The sequence below is a fragment of the Hypomesus nipponensis genome, chromosome 18 (genome assembly GCF_054491055.1).
Source record: "Hypomesus nipponensis isolate SF chromosome 18, ASM5449105v1, whole genome shotgun sequence".
Lineage (NCBI taxonomy): Eukaryota > Metazoa > Chordata > Actinopteri > Osmeriformes > Osmeridae > Hypomesus > Hypomesus nipponensis.
In genome coordinates, this window is record NC_140378.1 from 5,870,764 (window position 1) to 5,896,611 (window position 25,848).

At 45.1% G+C, this 25,848-nt stretch overlaps 2 protein-coding genes across 10 annotated transcripts; one reads left to right on the forward strand and one right to left on the reverse strand.

The window, feature by feature from the left end:
- Positions 1 to 1,517: 1,517 nt before the first annotated feature.
- On the reverse strand, positions 1,518 to 8,728 carry LOC146251705 (nascent polypeptide-associated complex subunit alpha). Of its 4 annotated transcripts, none has more exons than XM_084679412.1 (9): positions 8,627 to 8,728; positions 7,129 to 7,200; positions 3,709 to 4,365; positions 2,649 to 2,734; positions 2,473 to 2,550; positions 2,237 to 2,383; positions 1,973 to 2,101; positions 1,717 to 1,839; positions 1,518 to 1,622 (listed from the first exon to the last, which is right to left on the reverse strand). In XM_084679412.1, the coding sequence occupies exons 2-9, from the start codon at positions 7,196 to 7,198 to the stop codon at positions 1,608 to 1,610; spliced, it is 1,305 nt and encodes a 434-aa protein (XP_084535538.1). In that variant the 5' UTR covers positions 7,199 to 7,200; positions 8,627 to 8,728; the 3' UTR covers positions 1,518 to 1,607. The 4 variants fall into 4 exon arrangements, with proteins under 4 accessions (XP_084535538.1, XP_084535537.1, XP_084535539.1 ...); XM_084679411.1 differs by lacking the exon at positions 8,627 to 8,728 and adding an exon at positions 8,208 to 8,349; XM_084679413.1 differs by lacking the exon at positions 3,709 to 4,365 and having other exon boundaries at positions 8,627 to 8,643.
- Positions 7,875 to 13,747, forward strand: dtx3 (deltex E3 ubiquitin ligase 3). 6 transcript variants are annotated; one of them, XM_084679420.1, is made up of 8 exons: positions 7,875 to 8,510; positions 8,841 to 8,901; positions 9,023 to 9,133; positions 9,264 to 9,307; positions 9,484 to 9,524; positions 10,328 to 11,133; positions 11,365 to 11,582; positions 11,826 to 13,747. In XM_084679420.1, the coding sequence occupies exons 5-8, from the start codon at positions 9,512 to 9,514 to the stop codon at positions 11,899 to 11,901; spliced, it is 1,113 nt and encodes a 370-aa protein (XP_084535546.1). In that variant the 5' UTR covers positions 7,875 to 8,510; positions 8,841 to 8,901; positions 9,023 to 9,133; positions 9,264 to 9,307; positions 9,484 to 9,511; the 3' UTR covers positions 11,902 to 13,747. The 6 variants fall into 6 exon arrangements, with proteins under 6 accessions (XP_084535546.1, XP_084535544.1, XP_084535542.1 ...); XM_084679418.1 differs by having other exon boundaries at positions 8,841 to 9,133; XM_084679416.1 differs by having other exon boundaries at positions 9,023 to 9,307.
- Positions 13,748 to 25,848: the final 12,101 nt, after the last annotated feature.

Sequence of the window (25,848 nt, forward strand, 5' to 3'; positions counted from 1 at the left end):
TGTCACATTCTAATTGAGGCATAAAGGTCTGATCCTGGAATTGCCCCTGATACCAGGTCATGTTTAGAACACCAGTCATTTATTAACCCTGAGTCAAATTACTGTAATTCCATTATTATATGGTATTATTTTGTATATGTTAATACCGTGTTCAGTTTCCCATCTTCCTTCAAACACAGGGGACTTAGTTTTGGTTGTTTGGCCAATATTAAACCCCTGCAGTATACATTAAACACAAAGAGGTGCTGCTGGGAGCTGAACCTAGGATCTCTTGTTTACAAGACAGGTGCTTTCAACCAGCTAAACCACAGCACCTCTGAATCTGGAACATTGTGTTCAACTACTTGAAGCCTCTCAGAGTGATGGATCAGACAGCATCATGGAAACACGCCGAACATGGGCTCAGTTCTTGGTGACAGTATACGTTAACTTTACAAGTTCCAGATAAAAAAATCGAATACAAAGTTAGGTGCTGCTGGGAAGAGCAGCTAACCCACATCACCTTACATTGTTAGGAGTTATTGTGTTAAGTTACTTATGACTTGTGTATGTTCACTCACTTCTGCAGCATTTATTTTCAATATTTGATAGAGTAGACAGGAAATGTCTAATGCATGACCAGAATTTATTTATAGTAACCTTATATCCATTCCACACAATAACTAGGGCCTTGCCTTTTGTGGACCATTCTCTCAATTTCCCATTCTGGCCAATTCACTTTCAACACATTTGCTTTAACAAACAAACTTTTTCCAAGTGTGGGTATCAGTTACTGTTTCTAGAACACTTTTTTTTTATAGGCATTATATGACAAATGTAACCTGATTTTTAGTTCCCGCTTTTTACATGTAAGGTCAAGGGCAGGGTATTTCTTGATCTCAAATGGTGATATGGCTGTGGTCAAAACAGTCTAGAAGAAAGCACTAAATTCTCTATATTCTAATGCCAGATATGTTTGACAATTGTACCAGCAGTACTCTCAACAGGTCCTTTTTCTATGGATCAGACTGTATAGACAGGTGTTTTCTATGGATCAGACTGTATAGACAGGTGTTTTCTATGGATTAGACTGTATAGACAGGTGTTTTCTATGGATTAGAATGTATAGACAGGTGTTTTCTATGGATTAGACTTTATAGACATGTGTTGTCTATGGATTAGACTGTATAGACAGGTGTTTTCTATGGATTAGACTGTATAGACAGGTGTTTTCTATGGATTAGACTGTATAGACAGGCGTTTTCTATGGATTAGAATGTATAGACAGGTGTTTTCTATGGATTAGACTTTATAGACATGTGTTGTCTATGGATTAGACTGTATAGACAGGTGTTTTCTATGGATTAGACTTTATAGACAGGTGTTTTCTATGGATTAGACCTTATAGACAGGTGTGTTTGTGCATGCACAGCACACTGTCATTTCTTGCACAACCTTACAAGAGTTACAGATAAACAAGGAAAACACATTTATTACTTTTAGCGTTAATCCTAAATATACAAAGTAATTAGAAACCATTTATGTAATGCACCACTTTATTTCCTTCAAATAATTTAGGCTAATAATGTTGAACGTCGTTCTGATGCTTCCTCCAAGCTCTTTGGTGTCTACATGGTCAACTCCTGCAACAATAATAAAGTGTCAGTGTCAGCTGCACTGGCAGTAAAACATGGCAGAATGTATTAAACTACAGGCAGAATAAACGTGGCTCTGTACCATGATGGCATTGACAATGTCATTGTTGTTGTTCTTTAATGCGCGGATCGCCTTCACTCGGGACACATTGGCTTGTGACATCACCAGTTCAATGTCCTTGACCTCCACGCCAGTCTCATCCACCTACAGGCCACAGAATGCAGCACATTTAGGAAACAATCAAGTAACTATGGCTTTTTTGTAAAAAAAATAAAAATATTATGCCATGTACATGAGTAGGACAACAACACAGGGAACTGAACGTGTTGACACTCACCTCCTCTTCTTCACTCTCCTCCTGCACTGTTGGTGTTTGTGTGTTCTCCTGGATACTGGACACTGCCTCTCCCTGGACCTTAAACTTCTCTGCAGCTGCTAACTGAGCTTGTTGTGAAAGGTCCTCAATCTGGGTTGAAGAAGAATGGACCTTTAGACAATTGTAGGTCGACCTCCTTTTACAATGAACACAACACACCTTGAATGAACACGGATTTGATTAAAACGATGACGAGGAGTCATCACAGCAATAGCAACTATATACCTTGGCTTCACCAAATACAATGTACGTGTCAGATGCTGGGCTCTTGTAGACGTCTGGCTTAGGGATGACAAACAGGATGTTCTTAGACTTCCTGATGGTGACCCTCGTCACTCCTGCTACCTGACGCAGACCCAGCTTGGACATAGCCTGGTGAAGGATTGAAAATAAACTTGTCAAAGGGGAACTTGGGTAGATTCCTTCAAACTGAACTAGAAATGCCACAGGAAGTAACTGGCCTTTCTTGCTTTCTTTTCACTTCTGCTCTGTTTTGCTTTGCTGACTGGCTCCTCGTCGATCTCAGCAGCGGCAGCAAGCTGGGGAAAGAAGGAGAATGTAGAAGTTACTTATATTCCGAGTACAAAAGTCTCAAGTCTCAGCCTTGAAAGGCTCACCGAAAGGTGTGTCGTCTTACCTGAGCTTGATGTGTTTGTGCCTGGGCTGAATCCTGCTCCTCCAACTCTGGGACAGACTCGTCACTGTCTGAATCTGTTGCAGACCCTACATGTAACCCCAAAATGTTCAATTAGAACTGCATCGCAACCAGATTCAACAGTCATATTTACTGGTATAACAAACTGGTTTCTTAAAAGCTCCGATTATTTAGCCTTGAGAGAAACAAACATGTAAAATTGTGACATGTGTGATATGAAGCTTTACCAATTACCATGAATAACCATGTCGATAACTTTCAGAACTAGATAACGAAAAACGGCCTAAACCCAGGGTTTTCTCGCAGCAGTTTTCGGTTAAGCAACACACGCCTGCTGCCTTAACTACGTCTTCGTCCCCCGTTCCCCGCATTAGTCTATCCCCCCCGGTCTGACAGTAAACACCACCCTACCACCTTAACTAACACATTTTCTGCAGGAAACCCTGTACACCCAAAAGTGATTTAGCACTTAATTGGTAATCATTTTCTCAGAGTGCAGTAAATATTCTCTCATCCAAGTTACTAATCAAAAGTGGAAACCATCTGTAATTGTTAACATTAAAATGTAAATAGTTTAGTAATAGTTTAATACACATTTATGAGATTTCAAATGCCACACCTAAGGAAAAGGAGGGAAGATAAATGTTTTATACTGTAAAACCATCAACAAGTATAATGCTCTCACACAAGTGTTAGCTAACCTGGAGGATGCATGCTTTGGCATGTTTACAGTGTTATTCTTTTTATATTCAACATCATGTATCAAACAATATAAAATACTTATACATTTAATATCAAGGATGCGTGCAATAAAATGGAATGTTCTTCATTCAAGCTAACTTCAATAGTTTTGTATCACGGTTCAGGCAAATTAGCTAATTGTTAGTGTCTCAACACACAACGATTCACCCAACACATATCTCAATTAATATGCATCTACATTTTATGACAGTTGCCAAGGATTTTCCTATAGGTGACGATGTTAAGTTGTTAATGCCACTTCCGTTGCCATGCAAGACAGGCACAATATGAAGAGAAATACCCTTGTTGTTCTTGACCACAGGCTGGGCTGTGGTGGGGTCTTGGAGGTCTGGTGGGGGACCAGTGATGAAGATGGGGTTTACAGAAGGTGCAGAGACAAGGGACGGAGGGGGTACTGGAGGGGACTTGGTTGGTGGAGATGAGGGGTCTAGGAGTAAGTACTCCTTTGGTGAAATCAGTGGGGGAAGATCGTCAAACTCTTCAGGGGACTGAACGAGGGCAGCTGCTGGGGGAACCGCTTTCGGAGCGACGAAACCAGCAGGGGCAGAGGTGGCCCCCGAGGTCTCCTCTGCATCGCATGGAGAAGGTGCAGAAGACCGATGGACAAAGCTTGTTGGCGTTTCAAAATGGAGTGGCTTTTCAATGGCAGCGGGCACAGAGGTAGTGGCAGAAGCTGGTAATGGCGCAGCGACAAAGGCAGCAGCGGTTAAACCTTCTTCCTCCCCAGCCCGCCCTTTGGGACACGTGTCTACCCACTCCTTGGTAGCCCCAGACCCATAGGACAGTTGAGCTTTTTCAGCAGAGGCCTCCGCAGGTGCGGCGACGGCCATGTGTGCCTCCTGCTCCTGTACTTGATCGATGGCAGCTCTCTTGGGGACGCTAGGGGGGAGAGCCGTCCAAAACGACATGGGTGCAGGGGCAGCAGGCTGGCAGGTCACTGTGAACGCAAACGGGGAAGCTTTGAGCACCGCCGCTTTAGGAGCCTCTTTGTGCGACGCCTCGGCCGGAGACGCCGCTTCGGATGGCGAATCCTCCGGAGAAGGGGTCTCTGCCTTGGTGGCGATGCCTAGGGCGGGGGTGACTACAGCTGATGCTGGGGAAGAGAGGAAAGCTTTGGATGGCATGTCCTTTGTGGGCGGCGCAGCACTGACATCCAGTTGGGGGGGAGATAACAAGGCAGTGGGTAGAGAGGAGAGAAGAGGAATGGCAGGTGGCTTGTGGACATGTGGCGCAACGCAGCTGATGTTTGGTCCCCTCTCAGACAGAGAGGGAGGCGGGGGTCTGGCTAGAGCAGGTGCAGCAGCGTTAGATTCAGACGGGGCTGGAAGGGCAGCAGCCATGCCTACAGCAGACGTGGGTTTAGTAGGCTGTAGTATGTTAGTGGCAACCAGCGGTCCGTCTCTGAAAGCACCATCGGTTTCCTTGGCGTCTCGGATTACCTTGGGTTGCTGGCTATCCCCGTCTCCACCAGCAGGAGTGGAACCCACAGGGAGGAAGGCTAGGGGCAAGCAGGGAGGGGTGGAGCAAGGGAAGGAAGAGGGCGATGCTGAGGATAAAGCGAATGGAGAAGGGCACTTGGTAAAGACAGGTATTTGTGAGGAGTATAGAGGTACGTACACTTGCTGGGTTCCACTTTTAGTGTCATTAGTTCTAGGACAAAAAGGGGAACTAGTGGTTCTTCTGTGTGTGTGTGGAGGGGGGGGGGGGGTTAAAGAGCCTAAAGAATTTCACTTCGGATTTGTTCATAGGCCGTGGAGGTCAAATATACATACTATTGTTTTTCCCTTTCTTGCAAAACACTAGAATTGAACATAAACCTTACAGCTAACTGATACATTTGTTTGCATGTTTACCATTTGCAAACCAGACTGAGACTACACTACAAACTTGCTGTAGTGTGACTCAATATACATGTTACTTGGCAAACAGCTCACCAAATAACACAGATTGTTCCCCCACAAAGGCACTGAAATACTTGAGTCACCAACACACTCCAATGAAAGTGAATTCTGCTACTGGCAAACGGACAAGCACACACCATCTCTGCAAAACAGTGACTAGTGTCTCCATTTTCCAAACATGATTCACTAATGAAAACACAGTTCTCTTCGTTGAACAAAGAAGTTAATTAAGTTGCTTGAAAGAGAGTCACAACACCAGACCTGACTGTAATGGTTTGATACACTGTAGTCATGTAGGCTTGTGTGCAGTGCATTTCTAGGCTCTGATGATCTGCTCCAACATCTACTTAGTATTTGCACTTTTGTATGTTGATCTCAATAAAAACACAAGCTTTTCAACCCAGAGTCAGGTCATAATTCACAAGTCCCTGTGAGGCAACCATAAAAATGTACATCTAAAATCCAAATGTCTGCGTTTCCCGAAAGCGTCAGAAGCCTAAATTGATCGTAGAATCCATTGTACAATGGATCTTAGTTTTACCGGCTGTTTCCCAAAGCCATGTTAGCTAAAGTGGCACTTGAAATGATTAGCCTACTCCTTAAGAGCATGTTCGGAAAAACGCACGCAAGAAATAACAATGATTTCGTCATTTTGTTCATAGAAAGCTACGATCCATCGTTATCGGGAAACACAGCCCAGAGTGATTCTGGGTGACAAATAACTTGAAAATATTGGTGGTTAGTGTCCACCTCTGTCTGGAACTTCATCCTGGTCTTTCACCACATGGTGTTGCGGTAAAGCCATGATTACAGCACACTCCAGTGCATCTCCCCCGGTCAAATCCATTGCAATGCCTTGCTCCAAATGCAGCTTGAACGGTGTGATCTTCAAAATCAACCCCAGGTGTATCAACGGCAACTCTGATATATTTTGACTTGGTGAGACTATGTCCTTCAGCTTGAAATGTACTGTGTTTAGGAAACACTAACACATTTCTTGATAACTTTTTGGGGGGTTCAGTTGCAGCTTGGTCAGTGGAAAGCAGATGACTGTGCAGAGTCAGCATACCTGCCATAGGCATTACAATCTTCCACTCCCATCCTTGTTGCAGTGGCAATCGAAAAAACCATCAGACCCTAGCCTTGATCTTGGCAAGCTACGCCATCCTCAGCAGGGCTTTGAAGAGGTTATTTCTTGATCTCAAATGGTGATATGGCTGTGGTCAGAACAGTCCAGAAGAAGGTACAAGGAGGAGTAGGGAGAGTCGTCACAGAAACATTCACATCCACAACTGTGTCTGTCTAACTTGTGACAAACAGTGCCTAGGTTACAAACTTAAAAGCAAAAGACTGACGGTAGCAAATGAGCTCCAACGACAGGGTCAGATTGATGACAGCAGAAGTAAATAATAACAGCAGTAAAATGACTTCACTTGATGTTTACTTATTTTCCAAACATATTTGTTGAAACATATTTGTAAACAAAAAAACTATTAATATCCACCCAAGACAAATTTGACCAATTTATTACAAAATGAAACACAAAATACATACTACTAGTACTGTCAGATTGTCTAGGAAGGTTTAGGCTTAAAACTTTCAGTACAACCCACATTTTTGGAAGATATCTTGAGAATGTTTTAATTGTGACTTTCTGTAGAAAGCACAAGCGCACCACCAGGATTATTGTTTGAATAACAAATGATCAAACCTGTCTGTGTCATTACAGCCTTGTTATGAATGAGTTCCAAGGCCTTAAATGCCTTCAATTTAGCACGTTTAAGATGAGTATTACAAACCTGTCTCTGCCTGAGGCTGTTGCAGGTCCTGTTCCATAATGGAAACGGTCTCTGTGGATTCTCCTGGCATGGCTGTGGACAAAATGAAAAGCTTCAGTAACACAATGGTTTTTATTTGCTAAACCAAATGTAGGAGGGAGATACATGGCTATAGCAGTTTGGGAACTTATTTTGAATAACGGGCTGTAAAGCTCTGATCTAGTGACTAAGTGCATAGAGCTATCATGTTTGGGCTCTTGGTAGAAAGTCAGAGTCTAGTGTCCTTATTGATTTGTAGAGGCACTGAACCAGGTTCAGTATGATGATGTTGTGAAGCACAACAGCAAGTTGAGTCAAGCTAAATTGTATTTTAAATTACAGTATGCTGCACAAAGAAAGTCCACTGGCACCAACTTTCTAGCTTATTGCTCTTTACATGCTAGTTACACACTTCGACCTGTGGCTAATGCCAGATGCTGTCTATGCACTATAAATGACATATTTACAATACATAACATGTAGGCCTGACCGTATATTTGCCCATGCTGGCATATGTAAGGACCGGAACTTAACTTCTTAGTTGTGACATCCACACCTACCTCAACTTGAAAGTACACTTGTCTAGCTTCTGGACTGCATGCTACTATAACTAGCTAGCTAGTAGCTACTCATGTGTTGTTTATACTCGTGCTAGCAAGCGGGAAATGAGAAACTTTGAGGAGGGTGGGGGTAGCTAGTTAGGCTAGGTATGCCTCTTTTTCAAAGGTTAGCAAAGATGGTATTGCAACATAGTTAGCCGACAAGCTAACGATAAACGTGCTAGCAAGCTACCTAGCTGTCGAAGCATTGCCGTTATTATTGCTATTGGAACGTAGCTTCCACCAGTGCAGTGGTGGTGCAGCACTGCCGCTTGTAATGAACCGTGTTAGGCTAGCTAGCTACGTTAGGCTACTTGGCCATCAAGTGTGTAATGCATTAAATCCAAACATTTTCAATCCATCTTTGTGATATAAAAGTAAAGAGATACATATGTAATAACAAAGAAATACAACTAACTATTTGGTGTTAGATGTCGTTAGATTGGCACTGGAAAAACTTACTGTGCAGGGATTCAGATCCAAGATGGTTGGCAATTAACTACACTTACCAGAATGCCTTAAAACGACAGGCTTCCGGATTATTAATTCATTAACCCTTAATTTACCGCGTTGTAGTTGTAAACAAACTCAGTGGACACGGGATTTCGGAAAGGACAATCAACGTCTATGTGAGAAAAATATATATAACGGTTCTCATATGAAAACCTTAATAGTTTTTTTTCTCTGTCGGAGCCGAGGTGGCCTACGTACACGTATCACCAAAATGTTAACTGTATACAGTGACTATGACACGAGCGGCTGAAGGTGAGGGAATTTGACGCAAAATATCATACAGTGAAGACAAGCGATTGACATTTCATACGCCAACATTTAACATAGCTCACATTGTTAATTGTAATATGCTGAATCAAAACACGTACCTGATTCGCAAGCATTAATGGGTTAGGGTTGTCCTGCCTGTCAATCAGACTAACAATCTACTAACACTATCATTTCAAGAACGAAAACATTCGTGGGTGCTTGAGTTTTTTAAATTGCTCAACAATGTGTTTTTTTTTTTTTCATTATTCAACAATGTGATTCAGAACCACAGTTCAGTTCTAGTGACGAACTTCCTGCTTACATTTGTCTCAGTTATCAGCTGTTGGACATGGACTCAAAGGAAGAGGCAAGGAGACGTGACATTAAAGTGCAGGCAAGTACAGCATTAGTCTCTTAGCCAAGTATGCTATACAACAGCCATTAATATTAGAAATTGAGCTACTGTTGCACGAGGAAGACAAGTGTACGGGACGGGTGTTTTCTGTGTGTCGAAGGACGTGGGCAAACTCGTCGCTACTCGCGAGCAAGTGAAAAGTAGGCTAGGCGCAGCAGCAAGGATTCAATGGATTCGGCACTGCTAAAATGAAAACAAAATCGAAATGGAGGTCTGCAACGAATATGTATCATATACATCTTGATTACATCCGCCTTCTCATTAATACATACACTACTGTCTGTGAGTAAGATATAATTCGATGGAAGATACTCGTCGTTGTGTTTCATCCTCTAATCTAGCTGGCTAGCTTTCTATAACCTCACCCAGCGAGCAACGGCAATAGGTGAGACCCATTCCACTCCGCATACCGTTATCCGAAAATGGAAATTCCGCACTTCTATGGAGCTAAAATAATCTGATATGCTAGCTGGTAGCTTTATGCGAATCCTATATGCGGAACTGTCCTATCACTACAGTATCATACTTCCTTTTTTTAAATTATTTTTCTCTCTTCAACAGGACGATAATTGATCGATTAAGGGAATTTATGGGATCACAAGGTAGGCTAATTAATGAGTTCATGCAAATACATTTCTTTGTTTCACATGAGTGTCAATAGACGTTTTTTATTTTTTATTTTTTCACAGTGAAACGTGTTTGATCGAGGAATTGAGGCGCAGTTTCCTTTGTTTACAGTCTGCATTTTAGAACAGCTGATGCGTCCATGCAATGCAGGTTTAGACACGTTTTGCGACCATTACAACTTATACATTCGCGCTTAAGAGAAAGGAAAACACTCGTTAAATATTCAAACAATCAACGTTATTTAACGTTTCAACTGTATCATATTTATCAGACAGGTCTCACACTGCATCGTTCAGTCGATTTATTGGGACAACTTTCTTTTCATTCAGAGTAGGCTATAGAATACACACCAGCAAAAGCTTTTTTTCAGGAGGACATAATGTGCTCATAATACACAATAATATAACATTGTAGCATAATAACATGTTATGTTTTAGAGATTATCAAGAATTTAGTCACATTAGGAAGTTTTGAAGATGTGACACGAAAGAGATATCCCTATTAAATCAGACAGAAGTGGCAAAGAAGGCTAGTGAGAAAGTTTGATATATTTCATAATTTAGTTTATTGAAACAGAATTGAGACTTTCATGGGTTCAAATAGAAAAATGATCTCCAAAATGATGCAGTATTCAACTTAGGTTATTCGTAGACCCTAGATTTATGTTGTGCATTATATTCTGCCAGATAATGTGTTTTTGTGATGAAGTACAACTACAGACAACTGTTGACCAAGGCCTGGGGGGGTGTAACAAAACAGAATATTCTCTGTCTTGCAGTTTCATCTGATGAGATGAGTGTGCGTGCGGGCCAGGGCAGTGACGAGGTGCTGGTGTCGCAGGCGGTCTGGGACTACCTGGCTGCCGCCGGTCGACCCTGGCTCATTGACTTCCAGGACAAGCAAGGGATGAGCGCTGGCATCGTCAGGCGGGGGGAGCGGGGGGGCTGCTGCGCTGTGCGGCTGCAGCCAGTGGAGGGCTTCAGGAGGGCCGGGCTCCTAGAGGGACCCATATCCAACGAGACCCGCAAAGCCTTCATAGACTTGTGCCGCTGTGCCCGGAAAGAGATGAGCAAACAGGATGGCGGTCCTAAGAGGAAGCGCTCCCTGCTCCCCTGCGTGGGAGTTCTGGAAGCTGACGGGGAGGGGAGCCTGCTGCCACCCCCTCCTCCGCAGCCCCGCCGCTCCCAGAGGCAGCAGCAGAGGTACAAGAAGCCGGCCGAGGACGAGGCCTGCGTGGTCCTCTCCCTGCCCCACGAAGGCCCGCCGAGGAAGGAAACGGAGGCGGGCATGGGCTCGCCCGGCGAGGCCGAGGACGCCTCGTGCTGCTCCATCTGCATGGGCGACATGGTGGAAAAGACCACCCTGGAGAGGTGCGGCCACGCCTTCTGTCGCTCGTGCTTGGACCAGGCCTTCAAGGTGAAGAGAGCCTGCCCCGTGTGCCGCTTGGTGTACGGGCAGCTCATCGGGAACCAGCCGGCCAACGGCAGCATGATGGTGGAGAGAGACCCGGGTCTGGAGCTGCCCGGCCACGAGGGATACGGCTGCATCTGCGTCATCTACAGCTTCCCCCCTGGTCTGCAGGCGGTGAGCACGCAGTGGACACGCGACATTAGTCAAGCCATCCAAACACAACATTCACACACGTACAATATAGTGTCCAAACTTTGGACTGGCACTGTAGATACTGTAGATAACTCGTGAATAGTCAAGGGATGAGTTATGATGCCCGGTGGTGATTTGTGTTCTGGACCTCAAGGCTCCGCTCATGTCTCTAACCTAATGAAAGGGATGTTCTGGTGTCATTCTGCCCGGTAGCCGGAGCATCCTAACCCAGGGGTGCGGTACCCGGGAACGGACCGCGTGGCCTATCTCCCAGACAGCCCCGAGGGGAACCGCGTCCTGGGCCTGCTGCGCCGGGCCTTTGAACAGCGCCTTATCTTCACCATTGGTACCTCCATGACAACGGGCATGCATAACGTCATTACCTGGAACGACATCCACCACAAGACCTCGATATGGGGGGGGGCACGCTGGTAGGAGACTCTGGCTGTGGGCCAGTTCTAATTTACTGTGGTTTGAAAAGGGCAGAGAATGTTCCCCGTGGCAAAAAAGGTTTTAATGTTATAAAGGATTGATTTGAAAAGTGATATTTCACTATGCAATGAGAGGTACAATTTTAGCTTTTGTCAAGGGCAGATGATATTCTGCTGTCCTTGACTAATGTCAGTATCCTTGTCCTTATATTCTTCACTGACCATGTTTCTTCCCCTTGACAGCTTTGGCTACCCGGATCCTACTTACCTTGTGAGAGTGACAGAGGAGCTGCGGGAGAAAGGTATAACAGTGGACTGACAGCAAGGAAACGAGGCATTCTGGGACATTCTAGGAACCTCTGCCTTTTCCTGCTGCTGGTCACGACTAAGCTGCAGGTTCCAGCCAGTGTGATTGCCCACCAGACCCAGGGGGCCAGCTGAGGAGTTCTCTCAGCAGCCTCAAGGATGTCCTGCCGTGGAGTCTTAGTGTCACCTTGACTGATTGTTCCTGTGTTCATTGGCATTTCTTTGAGTTCTGCTAAACCCAGCGCTTTGTGTGAGAGAAAAAGACAAATACGTGTGCAGGGCATTCTCGTGTTAACAACCCTGAATATTTTCTGGCAATAGTACAGTTTAAAAATGCACTCTTTCAAACGGGATCGTTGTGTACTTAAGTTGTAGGTACTTAAATATTGTTTTGAATTAACACGTTTGTTTGCTGAAGTTGACATAATAATTAGTTTGGTACTGTTGATTTCCTTGCAAAGGAAACTCTTCATTCCCATGTTGCAAGCACATATAGTTTTTTTTTCTTCCCGCTCCAGTAATGTTTATAGAATAAGTATTTTTTCTATTTAATTATGTTATTGATATGTTATCTGGGCTGTGGTAAAGATAGGTGGCAGAATAGCACTGCTTCACTAGAATCTTCTAAAGAAATCATTCTGTACAGGTATTGCAATCGAAAGCACTCACAAGCACTTTGTCAAGTTGTTCAGTCAAGGAGGCTGGTCGATTTGTCCTTCTTCCCCGAAACGGAAGAGTGCTCCTAGCAAATGCAGGTGTTTGCTGCCAAGAGCTTTTGCGTTAGCTCGGTAGCTACAAGCTGATGTCAGTTGCTTGGAGCTCGTCTTCATCCCTCCCTCTTCGTCTTCCTCATCTTCCGCCCCCCCCCTTTCACCTGAAACAGGAGGAATGTTTATCCACGTCTCTGCTGCAGTGCTGGAGCTGATGTCACAGGAATGTCCTCAGCCAAGTTCTTTGGCATTCACCTTACGATCCCCCCCAAGATGCCACTTCAGTCAGGCAACAATGTACTCTGTTCTACTTAGCAGATTTATATGATGATGTCAGACTACAAAGGCACATAGCCACTCATACCAAATTAAAGGCACAACAGCTATCAATCTATGCCCCTTGTCCCTGTTACACTCTGAGGCTTGTTACATTAGGAATTAAAAATATCTTTGTGCTCTTTGGAAAGCTAAATAAGTCATGTAAGTTCAAGTTGTATCTAAGGAATGATAACCATGTTCAGATTCCAGTCCCTCATAGGGACATGGTTTTGTTTGAAATCAATTTGTCTTTCTTGTGCCTTCCTTCTATTCAACAACATTGAGCATGTCCATGTTTAGAACTAAGCAGCTCTAATAGGAAGTTAAGTGTTTTTTGGGGTTGCATTGTGTTTGTATGCTCATTTGCTTTGAGTGATATAAATACTACAATGTATGAGAATACAGTGTACACACAATATTTGTTTTTGTTGTTCTGGTGGTTCAAAAGCAAAGCCTCTCAAAATTCATGCTGTGCACATCATTTCAAAGGGTAGATTTTTCATATGCACATGCTTGATCATTTTCAAACACCACTTCAGAAGATATGCATTAGGCCCAAGTATTGTATTAATTATACTTTTTTCTGTCAACATCTATATAAATATTTTGCTGTTAAGGGGACCAACTTAGGACAATATCTTTGGGAAAGGATTGTCAAAAAATCTATGCAGTACATGTTAGATGGGGCCAGAATGAAGGGATTGCACATTGCAAATTGAAAAGTTCAAGTTTTGCTTTTCTAATTGCGTTGATTGGTATTTTATGAGTCTGTTGATATTCAGAATAATGTGCTTTACATTTTAATACTTGAATAAAAGGTTATGTTCTGTTCCTTGTTGTTCGTGGTGTTGGTACAGTTTTCTGGAAGAGGACATTACATTTACTTTTTTTATACACACCTGAATTTGAATCTGTATCTGTGCATAGACATTAGGGCCGGGCTGTGTGCAGCCCAGCCTTCCAGACTATTCCTGACAAAATAACCCCAGCCCATGTTTACAAAGAAGGAATGAAAAATACTGGCCACATTTTTTAAATCTGTTTTTGCCTCCAATCTCCAACAAATATGATTTCGAGAGCCCCTCCAAAACAGATAGTTAAATAGAGAGAGAGTTACAACCTAATCTTACAACCCAGTTCAGATTTTGGTACCAATTATGGATGGTAGGTTTAGTTTTTGTTTTTAGTTTGTAATGCATCGTTAACCATAAAATTAATCCAGTTGTTCACAATAATCCACTAAGATATTGAGTAGTTGCCTAACCTGCACACTGAGCAATCTTAATTTTAGTTATCCTGCTTATCTTTACAGAGTTCAGGAGATTTATCTAAAATAATTGTCTGACCCTGAAGCACTTTGAAGAAGAATTTATCACAAAAATTAATTCTACAAAGAAATAGCTGCCAATCAATACTCTATTGAATACATTTGTCAAGAAAACATGGCATGATCTGGTTTGTCATTGTAATTTCTCCTCTTCACCCATAGAGGGCAATGCTCTCCTCTGGTAAAGAAGTGCCTTGAATGTTTCTAGTCCTATTTAAAACACATGCTGTTTTACAATAGTCTGAATATCTGTTCTTTACTCATTCTTGGTTGCCCTAGTGACCCCAAAATCTACAACTGGCTGCCACGTTGAGCATCTAAGCCCTTTAGAAGGAGTTATGAATATAGCCCTAGCAATGGATGTGCTGCATTGTCATCAGAAAACACAAATGCAACATGCTTTGTCAGTCATGAGCCTCTGAATGTCACAGCTATGACGGTATTGTCATCTTACAACAACAGAATATTCACATCAAATCAGTGAACCCTCCACGGAAGATCTGAGTCATGCAACCTCTCCAGAGCAACGTGAGTCATCATAAACGACAGCTCCTTTCATACATTCCCTGTCATTGCATCTTCTAATTTCACTTTGGCTATCAAAGGCTCCCTCATTGATCACTACTGAACAACGAGCAGACCAAAGCAAGGAGAGGAGGAGAGGACTGAAGACTCAGCTCTGCTCTCCACACAACGTCTTCGAGGTTTCACAGCCCAAAGTCAGGACAGGCAGCACAGCATCTGCTCCAGAGGATGACTCATGTGTTTCTATGGGGCTCAGGGCAGCTTTGGCAACAGTGGCATCTGCATCTGTGTGTCTGGCGCAGACATAGACACCTTTTAACCGTTTCACTCTCAGACGACTCGTTCTGTCGGACACAGAATGCACACCATGTTTCACACTGGCTTCTTAGAAATTGGATTTTGTTTTGTGGACATGAACATTTTAAACCATGACAGGACTCGGACGTTGGAAGCTATCGAGACGAGCATGAGCATGAATTCCAATGTAACCACACTTGTAATGGTGAAGAAACTTGAAACTTGATATCCTCATCTGGATACTAACTGTGAGATGTCACACCATTTACCTGTTTATGTTTATTATACAGGGATGTGGACAGAATCAGTTTCAAGTTCCCCATATTCTGGTCTGTGATCCAATATGTCTGTCCAACAAGTAATTGGTGTCTAGCATGGTAACAATGTGCTAAACATCAAATGTTTAGCTTCACCGACCAAGCAGCCTCTCATTTGCATTCCAAAGAGGTTTGTCTGAGTAATAATAAGTATGAACACCACCCCTCGTATTCATCCTGGGTTTTTCCCAGTTCACTTGTCATGGCGGCCATGTGCTCAGCTGTGGCCCTCTGCTACGTCCACTGACCCCAACCAGTGGACGACCCAACTACCCACCCCAGATGAATACGGGCACGATCCTCCATTGATGTTCTTTGGCAGTAATTATATGAAGTTCATAAGGGATCAGGTGGGCTCATCCCATGATAATTGATGAGTGAGAGGGTGTTAGTGTGTGTGTGTGTGTGTGTGTGTATGTGTGGGACAGGGCAGAGTTGGCCTCTTTAGTGTCCTGGCACTCAGGGACTGAGGGCATTTCTGTGGCATCTGCTGTTCTCAGAGCGCTGGGGCCAAGTCCATCTGGTCCCCCTCCCTCCCTCCCTCCCTCCCTCCCTCCCTCCCTCCCTCCCTCCCTCCCTCCCTCCCTCCCTCCCTCCCTCCCTCCCTCCCTCCCTCCCTCCCTCCCTCCCTCCCTCCCTCCCTCCCTCCCTCCCTCCCTCCCTTCCTCCCTCCCTCCCTCCCTCCCTCCCTCCCTCCCTCCCTCCCTCCCTCCCTCCCTCCCTCCCTCCCTCCCTCCCTCCCTCCCTCCCTCCCACCCTCCCTCCCACCCTCCCACTCCCTCCCTTCCTCTATCTGTTCTACAATATATAAGCATCCATTCCTGCCCCCACCCCCCCCATCCTGCCATCCCCGCCTGACTTCCCTGGCCTTAACATAGACCGAATATGATTGGTTCTACTTTAGCCTTCGAAAGCATTTCAGCGTAGAGTACATTTGTTCCATGTACACACACACACACACACACACACACACACACACACACTCACACACACACACACTAGTAACCATAGAAACACTGTAAACAGGGATACATCAAATGAACTTTCACAACATTGAAAAAACCCGTCATTATGCCTAAAATAAAAGATAATATTTGACAGGCTGAAATGCATTACCAACGACAATACTCCAGTTCATGCAACCAACATCTACAAGAGTGCCACCCAAATCCCTCTATTTTATAAATTACATGTGACGGCTTATGTAGCACTTTGAGGAATCAAATTATAAGCTGAGTAGCCACAAAATATGTTTTTTGTGTATGTGTTTAGTGTGTGTATGCGTGTATGTTTACGCATATGTGTGTGCGTGTGTGTATGTATGTGTGTGTGTGTGTGTGTGTGCGTGTGTGTGCAGCTGCAATCTGTTCACCTCTGTTGTCCTCCCTCCCCAGGCGAGCTCCTCCTCTCTCTTCATGTGTTTCTGGGGACGAGGGGCAGGACTAGTTCAAATAAAGCAAATACACAGTAGAACTATGTATAAAAGATCATGCATCGCAGTGCTATGGGTGGATTTTGAGCACGTCAATGTTTCTGCCCTGCAACACGTTAGCACTGTACACATTGTCTTGACAACTGAGAACTTTTCAAAGAATGGAGCCAGTTCTAGACCGAGATGGACCTAGTCAGATCCTTGAATTGGCTTTAGTATCACACACCTGATACCTTTAGCTAGTAGCCACTGTAATCACACACCTGATAACCATCTGGTCATGATAAACATGCACACTCTCTTCCTTCTCCTCCTCTCCCATGACCTTGAGACCAGACTGACCACAGTGCATTGATGGTGTTCGGCAAATGGCAACAATGGTAGACACAGGAACACCGGTGTCAACACCTCTATCAGGCTTTGATCTTTGCTGTTCTTGTTGATCAAGAATAACGTGAACCAAATATGATTGTATGTAGACTTGAACACATTTCATTGCAGAGTCCTTTTGTGCAGGTACACTCACACGCACACTAGTAACCATAGAAACACTGTACACACTAACATCACATCCACTCTAACCATCATACACTACAATGACTATTGATTCCGTGATACGATCACTGAATCACTTTGGAATCATCCTACTGTAGTCGGTGGTAGAGGTTAACAAGATGCGGTGCAGTCAGTTCCTGCCTCTCTGTTTCCCTCGCTCCCTGCTCCACACACTTTCATTGTGAATGTGAGCCCACAGCATTGACGAGCTCATTCTCTGAGCCCAAGGCTGCTTGCCTTAGAGCTGTGAAGGTGTGTTCTTGTGTGTTTGTGCGTGTCGTTTACTGGGTCTGTGCTCCTGCATACATGGGCACAACAACAACCTTATGTGCATGTAGGCGTGTTCTTGTTTGTGTGCGTGTGTGTGTCTGTGTGTGTGTGTTTGTGTATGTGTGTGTTTGTGTGTGCGTGTGTCTAGGGTTTATCACATTCTGTTCTCTGATTCATAGCCTCCGCTACATGGCTTTTTGTCCGCTTGATTTAGCAGAACAGACCCCTCTGCTTTTCTTAGCAATGGTGACAGATTTACCGACTTACTTCAGCACTGGGGCACAGGAGCGAGGCTGGCAGCCATTGGGCTTTGGCTGCAACACAGATTGGAAGCTCCGCTCAAGCTGTTCCTCCTTAACGGCAGCCAGCGTCACCGCCTTGAGAAGAATAGAGGCGATGTCATCCCTCCTCGGTGCGAGGGAGATTAAAATGGTGGCCGGTAATTACCTCTCCGAACCAGTCTTACATCACAGACAACAGGGGGCAAATGTGCTGTCGTTAGTGTTCCCTCACCCTAATGTGGAAGACCAATGGGCAGTGGACCATTGGTAGGCCCAGTCCGAAAACCTGTGAGGGCTATGAAGAAGTATGAAAAATGTGAGACAGGAGAGATGACCACAGATGACTGGTTTAGAACCAAAACATTGAACAGTGCACAGGAGTACTACACTGAAACAGGCTTGTGTTCATGATTTGTTGTTGTTTTTACCACTGTATACACTACATCGATTGGCTTTTTGTCAATAGATGAATGTGGATAACCCTAATCATTGGAGATGGTACAATGACACAGGGATCATGTCAGAGATAATTTTCTTGCGAAGTGACGAGACGAGCATGCAGAAAGAAAGGAAGGAAGAAATGGTTAGCTGTTGAACAGTAGCAGAAAACATTTAAATGTGGTTGCCGTCTGTCCGTCTGTCTGTCTGTCTGTCTACCCTTTGCCTTTGACAGCAGCTCAGCATCACGTCACATCACTAATCAACTTCTGTTGTCATGGAAACAGATTTTTTTCAATAATTTACACCACAGGGAAAATGCAACACCTGATTTCAGATTCCACGGAGCACCACAACCCCTCCAAGTCCTTTCCTCAGCTCACACATTCCTCTCCTGTGTTTTCAATGCAAAAGGGTCATATTTGGGTTGAGCTCTCAGTGAGAGCACACTACACCCAAGCCTTCCCAGGACCTGGTAAGGAGTGGTCCAGAGAGGGTGACGTTGTGTTAACACTTGAGATTCAGTGACCAGACAAATCAGCCACATGTGTCCACATTGTTCTCACTAGCGTGTGTTTGAGTTTCTACATGAAATGGTTGCAGTGTTGTCTTCTGATTAAGGCATCCTAATTGTCTGTACTGTTCAAACCTTTGAACAGATCTTCAAACAACATTAGTAAGTAGTAATTATCAGAAGGTAACATTTCAGTACATTAACAGATACACAGTATTTCCATGAATCTACAAAACACCAGTGTAGGCTATCTTTCAATTGACTTGAAAGCACAGCGAAAACCCTGTTCACCAAAGCCTTGCTCACACCCCAAGGAGTTGTGAATCAAAGACCAGGCCAGAGAGAGAGAGAGAGAGAGAGAGAGAGAGAGAGAGAGAGAGAGAGAGAGAGAGAGAGAGAGAGAGAGAGAGAGAGAGAGAGAGAGAGAGAGAGAGAGAGAGAGAGAGAGAGAGAGAGAGAGAGAGAGAGAGAGAGGGAGGGTGGGTAGACATAGATGAGACTATCTTACCCAGGGATTCCTTCAGAGCCATTGTGTTGCATGGACACATGGGGTAGCATTCCAGTACCTGGACCTGGGCACTGATTAAAAAGTTCTCTTTTATCTCACGGCCTGCTCCTTTTGTGTTGTGTGGCGATGCGAAGCTAGACGAGGTGCTCTTATTTATGACGACCATTGTGGCACCAACGGGCCAGGAGTCTTCAGCCCTCATGAGGAAGACGGGAGCAAGAGGAGGAGGAAGAACAGAGGGAGAAACTGTGGAACTTTCGCTCCCTGCAAGAGAAGGAGAGCAACAAACGGGGGTAAGGAACACTCCAGAACGTTGTGGTCATCGACTCCTCTCTACTTGTGCTGTTGACGACCTCAGGCTTCTTGGCCTGTGAGGCTGTGTCACCTACCTGGCCATGACAAAGATCGGACATCAAGGAACAGGCCAAGTTCAGGGATGTTTTCATTAGAATGATGTCTCAAACACATTTACCGTTAGAACTGAAAAAGAAAACTTAAACCATGCGTCCATTCTAGAAACTGTGTATTTTTTCACATGGGTGTCTGGTTCTCCCTGGTTTATTTACCTCCTTCTTCCTGAGAGGAAAGGCAAGGACACGGAATTATCACAGAAACTCATACCTGATGTTGTCATGACAACAAACTCCTCACAAAAAAAAACCTGAGACCACTATCAAGGCAGTGGCCACTAATAAACCATTACAGAAATTCCGCCAGCCACAATTCGAGCCTCTTTTGATGAAGAACACTGAGCTAGCCAGACATGTTTGATGGAAACATCTCCACAGTGCTACATCCCTCCCACATCCTGTGAGAAGCAAGATGTAGACCCCAAGACCGCAGCCAATCCCCGCAGTTCTCTTACATAACCCTCAGTTCACGCAATACTTCAGTTCCCCCTTTGAGAACATTCAAGAACATCCATCCAGTGTGGTGTTCCAGAGTGCTGTTCCTTCACAGCTCCCTTGTCACTTAGGCTTAGCCTCTAACTCAGCCCTGCGCGGGGTCTCCTGCAGCAGCTCAGCCGCCAAACCTGCCCCCCAGCCCCAGCCCCAGCCCCCGCCCCTACACACACACACACACCCTCCCTCCTCCTGAGCATCACCGTGACAACCGTAGTGACCACTCCACCACCATAGCAACACAGCTGGGATCCACTGGAATGTGCTGTGCACCGGAATGTTTTGCATTTTCCCTGCAACCTCAGTACGATCTGGCCCTGTCCAGACAGAGGCAGGGGATGCTTCTGTGTTTGTGTGCGTGTGTGATTCACAGAGACACTGACCCAGCCCTAACTCTAATCCCCCAGCCCCCCTGACCCTAGCGAGTCCAAAGCACTTGCCTTGTGAGCGGTGCTCACTTTGTGGTGACCGTGTGCAGGTCTGACCGTGTGTGAGTGGGGGCTGGTGGAGGCAGAAGGGGGGGGGGGGGGGGGGCTAAACACACATCTCATACTCCCCCACTCCACAAAAGACACATGCTCCAGTGTGTAGCCATGGTTCCCTATAGCAGTGGTGATGAGGACAAAGATAGGCGGAAAGCAGTGACCCGTATCTCCCTTTGTTGCCCTACCTCTCCTCCCCCCACCCTACCCCCCTCTCCTCCCCCCCACCCTATCCCCCCCCTCTCCCCCTCCCCACCCTACCCCCCCCCCCCTCCTACCCTCCCCCCTCCTACCCTCCCCCCCACCCTACCACCCCTCCTCCCTTCCACCCCACCACCCCTCCTCTCCTCTTAGCCTCATCTCCTCCACCCATCCTCCTCTCTTCCTCTCTTCCCCCAGCTTCTCTTCTCCTCTTGGCTCAGTCTGGTTAGGAGGGGGGGGGGGGGTTGAGGGAGGGGATGCATCTCATTGTGCGCAGACACACGACTCAAACTGACAGTACACCTGGACACTCGGATACGCACACAAGACACACACCCTCTCCAACTGGCACAGAAACTCACTAACGTGCGCACACATTTACGCACAACATTCACGCAGCAAGAACAGACACAATTGATCACTAATGGACCTCTAATTTCCACAGGTAACAGCAACGCTCTAGCTTTCCCTATGAGGTTATTGTTACTTTTTTTGCCGTGGTTTACTTAGCCTGTCGTTCAAAAAAGCAACACTCAGAAATCAGTTTGTAGGTATCAATGGTAGATCAAACAAAAAGGATGTCAACAAACAGTAATATCAGATTCTGACAAGGCTTCAGTGAGTGCCATCAAAACAGTACGCAACAGTCTGCGACGGTCTGCGCACGACAATTCACTAAAAGGAGGGGAGCGCGAGACGACTCGGAGCAATCAGCGCTGGTGAGCGCTCAGCTGACCTCATCCAGCATTTTAATCAGCACTTATGAACGTGAAGGACAAAACAGGGCTCTGCTGGGCTTTTCTGTGTGAGTGCTTCTGCTGCCGCTTATTGAGCAGGGAGCATGGCCTGGCTGTGGGCTCTGTCCTGGAGCCCCCTCATGTTGTTGGCTTGCACACACACACACACATACACACACACACAAATACACACAGGCACACACACACACACACACATACACACACACAAATGCACACAGGCACATCATGCAAGCATGCACTCTCAGACCAAAAGCACACAGAGGGAATGAGCACACCAACCACACCTAACGACTGTACGGATACACACACGTGCACGACGTCGAAGGCAGCCCGATCCAGGGGGCGAGTGCACGGTGTGCAGACACTGTCACGTCACACACACACGCACACACGCACACACACACGCACACACACACAGACCAGAGCACGCCTCAGCCTTTGTGCTGTTGCCTGGTGATCACGGCAGAGCGACTGAGAGCGTGTGTGTTCTATTAGTGTCTCCATGTAGGAACTGCAATGTGTGCTCAAGTCTGTGTGTGTGTGTGTGTCTGTGTACATAGATCTGTGTGTTGGGATGGGGCGACGAGGATTCTCATTGCCCACTGCAGACGCAGTTGTTTTCGGCGAGAAGGGAATTTGCCTCTCCTCCGACAATGGGTAAAGAGTCTTCGTGCCAAACACAGAAGATCCAAATAAATGCCGGTCCGTTCTTCACCCAGGTGGCCTTGTGCTTGACTCGCTCGCCCACACAGAGAACGGAGCACGTTTCTCACCCATCCTAAATGACACGTCAGCATGGCGGTGAGGAGTTTGAGTTATTTCAGTGAACACAAACCAGCATGGGGGGGGGGGGGGGTCATTCTCATCTGACTCGTTGGCGGTGCTCTGTGGGGTAGGGCGGGTTGGAGTGGGTCTTGGGGGTTAGAGGGACCCTCAGGGCTGGGTGGGAGCAGGGCAGGGGTGCTGTTCTGGGTGAGGTAGGGAGGTGTTAGGGGTCAGTTGAAGAGGATGGGTGGTGGTATTAGTCCCTCTGCAGAGCAAAATATCCATGCTGCCAACGAACAAGACCACCAAAGCACACTGTCACTCTCACAACAGAAGTCTGCTGGAGAAACCTACAGTGATCTTGGCGACAATGAAAAAGCAAGGCTAGCCAGCACTTCGGGCAAAACATTGGTTTACCTTTACGATCCTGCACTCAAACCTTGCAAAAGAAGAAAAGCAATAGACAACAAAAGAAAGGGAAAATAAAATGCAATATTTTCAGGAGGAGATTGAGACTGTAGAAGGGGCAGGGCATGGCCGAACTTCCGCCATCATGCTCTGCTAAACCCCTTCATAGTATCCTTTTATAAACGAAAGTGACTGAATTGGAAATTGATGGGTTTGGATGCGCTGGCTTGGCCCTGCACTGCGGCAGAGGCAGTGTAGTGTGTGTTTGTGTGCTCTTCCATGTGTGGTGTGTGTGTGTGTGTGAGAGAGAGACACAGAGATAGAGAGAGAGAGAGAGCACACCCAGTACCAGACAGCTCATCAGTAATCAGAGAGCACCCTGACTCCTTCTGTACAGACGTGACTGTATGAACACATTAGTGGGCGTGGCTAAATGGTGGGGCGTGGCTCAGTGGTGGGGCGTTCGACTGCAGACCAAGAGAATCCGGATTCGAATCCACCCTGTGTGACGCTTTGGATGAAAGCGTCTGCTAAATGAATCTTTTTCGTTTACGATGGGTGATCCCAACAAACGTGTGTTTATCAGTCAAACACACACCCGTGTTTTCTTCTCATCTGGTCGGTACTCTGTCACTGTGTTCTTCTGTGTCTGGCCTTGGATTATCTTAAAACCCAGAACAGAGACTTGACATCACACAGCACAACAGAAGGCTGTTTGGTGTTTCTGCTATTCCCCTTTGAACTCCCATTGTCCAAATACCCCATCCAACAGCGGGAGAGCCTTTCGCTTTTCTTCTCTCATCACTGCCTCAACTGACAATTGAACTCACTTGCTTCTTAAACGAATCTATATGCATGCCATTCTACAACCTTAGATATTGATCCTATACCCACAACATTCTTTAAGCAAAATTGATGGTGTCTCAGGTTCGGTGCTAGAGATTATAAACACATCCCTTAGAACTGGCGTCTTCCCAGATGCCTTCAACACAACTGTTGCAAAGCCCCTCTTAAATTGGATAACATTATACTTGCTAATTACAGACCAATATCAAATATTCTATTTTTTTTTTTTTATATTGGGAAATATAGTATTAGTCCAATTTAATTATTTTCTTGAAGACAATAACATCTTGGAAGTCGCTCAGTTAGGTTTCAGAAAATATAATATATTTTATGTAATGCTGCACCTGCAATTCTTGTATGAAATGTGCTAGCCTGTATAAATAAAGTCTTTATTATTATTATTTACTTTCAAATTAATTACTGTCAGATCATTTATGATTTGTCAGAAAGTTACGTAAAATGGTGTGTTTTTTAAAATATTGTAAGCGTGTCATGCTGTTGACGGACTGGCGCAATAACACTTGAGTTTGCAAACAAAGGACTTAGGCCACAAAAGGACATCACACCAAACAGAGAGCTCTGTTCTGAGAGCTCGCTGGATTGTGGCACGATGCCACATTGATGCCAGGGTACCATCCCCCCGCCCCAACCCCACCCCCACACAACAACCCCTCACCCCAACCCCCACCCAAACTCCCACCCAAACCCCCACCCCCAACTCAAATCCCCACCCAAACCCTGCCTTCAACCCCCACACAAACCCCCCCCCCCCCTCTCCTTTCACTGCACCCTCGAGGTATAAGCCATGGCCGAGTAAGCAATTGAACTCCCTGTGCCCATCCAGATGTTGGCCTAATTTACTCAGACGGGCGGCGTACGGACTCTATTTGCATACCCCGGTGTTGAGTGTGAGTGGACGCCTCGCGCTGGGCTTGTTGACGTCGGCAGATTCCACATCAGGTGACACAGGATCCATCCAGTGTGGCAGAAGTGACTTCCTGGGGAGAGAGCCTATGAAAGATGCTCATGCTAATTTGTTGACGTCTGCATTTGTGAGCACAGTCACCTCACACTAGTATACATTTTTTCTAAATTGCTGAGATGAGTGAAATGGACACTGACCACTTGATCTCCATCTGAACCTGACAAGCACAACAGTCATCTTTTTTTGCAAAATAGTGAGTCATTTTCACATTGCTTTCACAAATTCATGAAATGCTAAACACAATGTCAAACTGAATTCAAATATTTAGTCTCCACTGATACAAATCACTCCCATAACTGTGAACCTCTTCTGACTGAGTGCGACTTTTTGACATTGTTTGTTTTTCCTTGTTGACGTTCTTTGTATTCTTAGTATATGAATTGAAGTTCAGGTTTGAAGTTTGGCTAGAACCAGGAATAAAAAAGCTGTGTTAAGCAAGAAATATCAGCCCTCAACAATAGTGAAACTCATGTAATTGATACAAGGACAAAATGAAAAAAGGTAAACATTCATGCTCTTAAGTAACTTTCTTTCTGTTCAAAACAAATTGTTGAATAATTTTAAGACAGAAAGCTCAGTGTGTAATGTGTACTTTTCATGGATTATACTGTAAATAAAGTGTCAGAAAATGGCACAAACACATAATAAAGGGTTATGGGTAAACTGTATTTCCTGGGTAATTGTGTAATGATTGATTGAAAAACCTTGTAATTAGATGTCACGTTGTATTTTTTGTCAAGGCAGCTGATTTTGTGAAATCAGTTTTTGCTTTGAAAGTCTATGCTCCAGTTTGGGGTTGTGTTTTAGTAAAAGTGAATTCTGCAGGATATGCTCAGTTTGTAAACTATAGCTTTCTGAATCCAACAGGGGGATTTTCGGACTATTTGGGCTTGTTTAGGAGATTAAACTGACAGAATGCAGACTCTTTCCCTCCCTTTTTCTCTCGTGCGGGGAGTGGGATTTAAACAGAAGTCGCTGAGTGGAAATACACAGTTCCACAGATGGTGCGAAGAGAGAATGCACCTCGTTCTTTCGTCAACAACAAACAAGTTGTCCCTGATCCAGTTTTCCCTGACTGGAAAAAATGGCTGCCAGATTAAAGCGCTGTTGTTCCTGCGTCA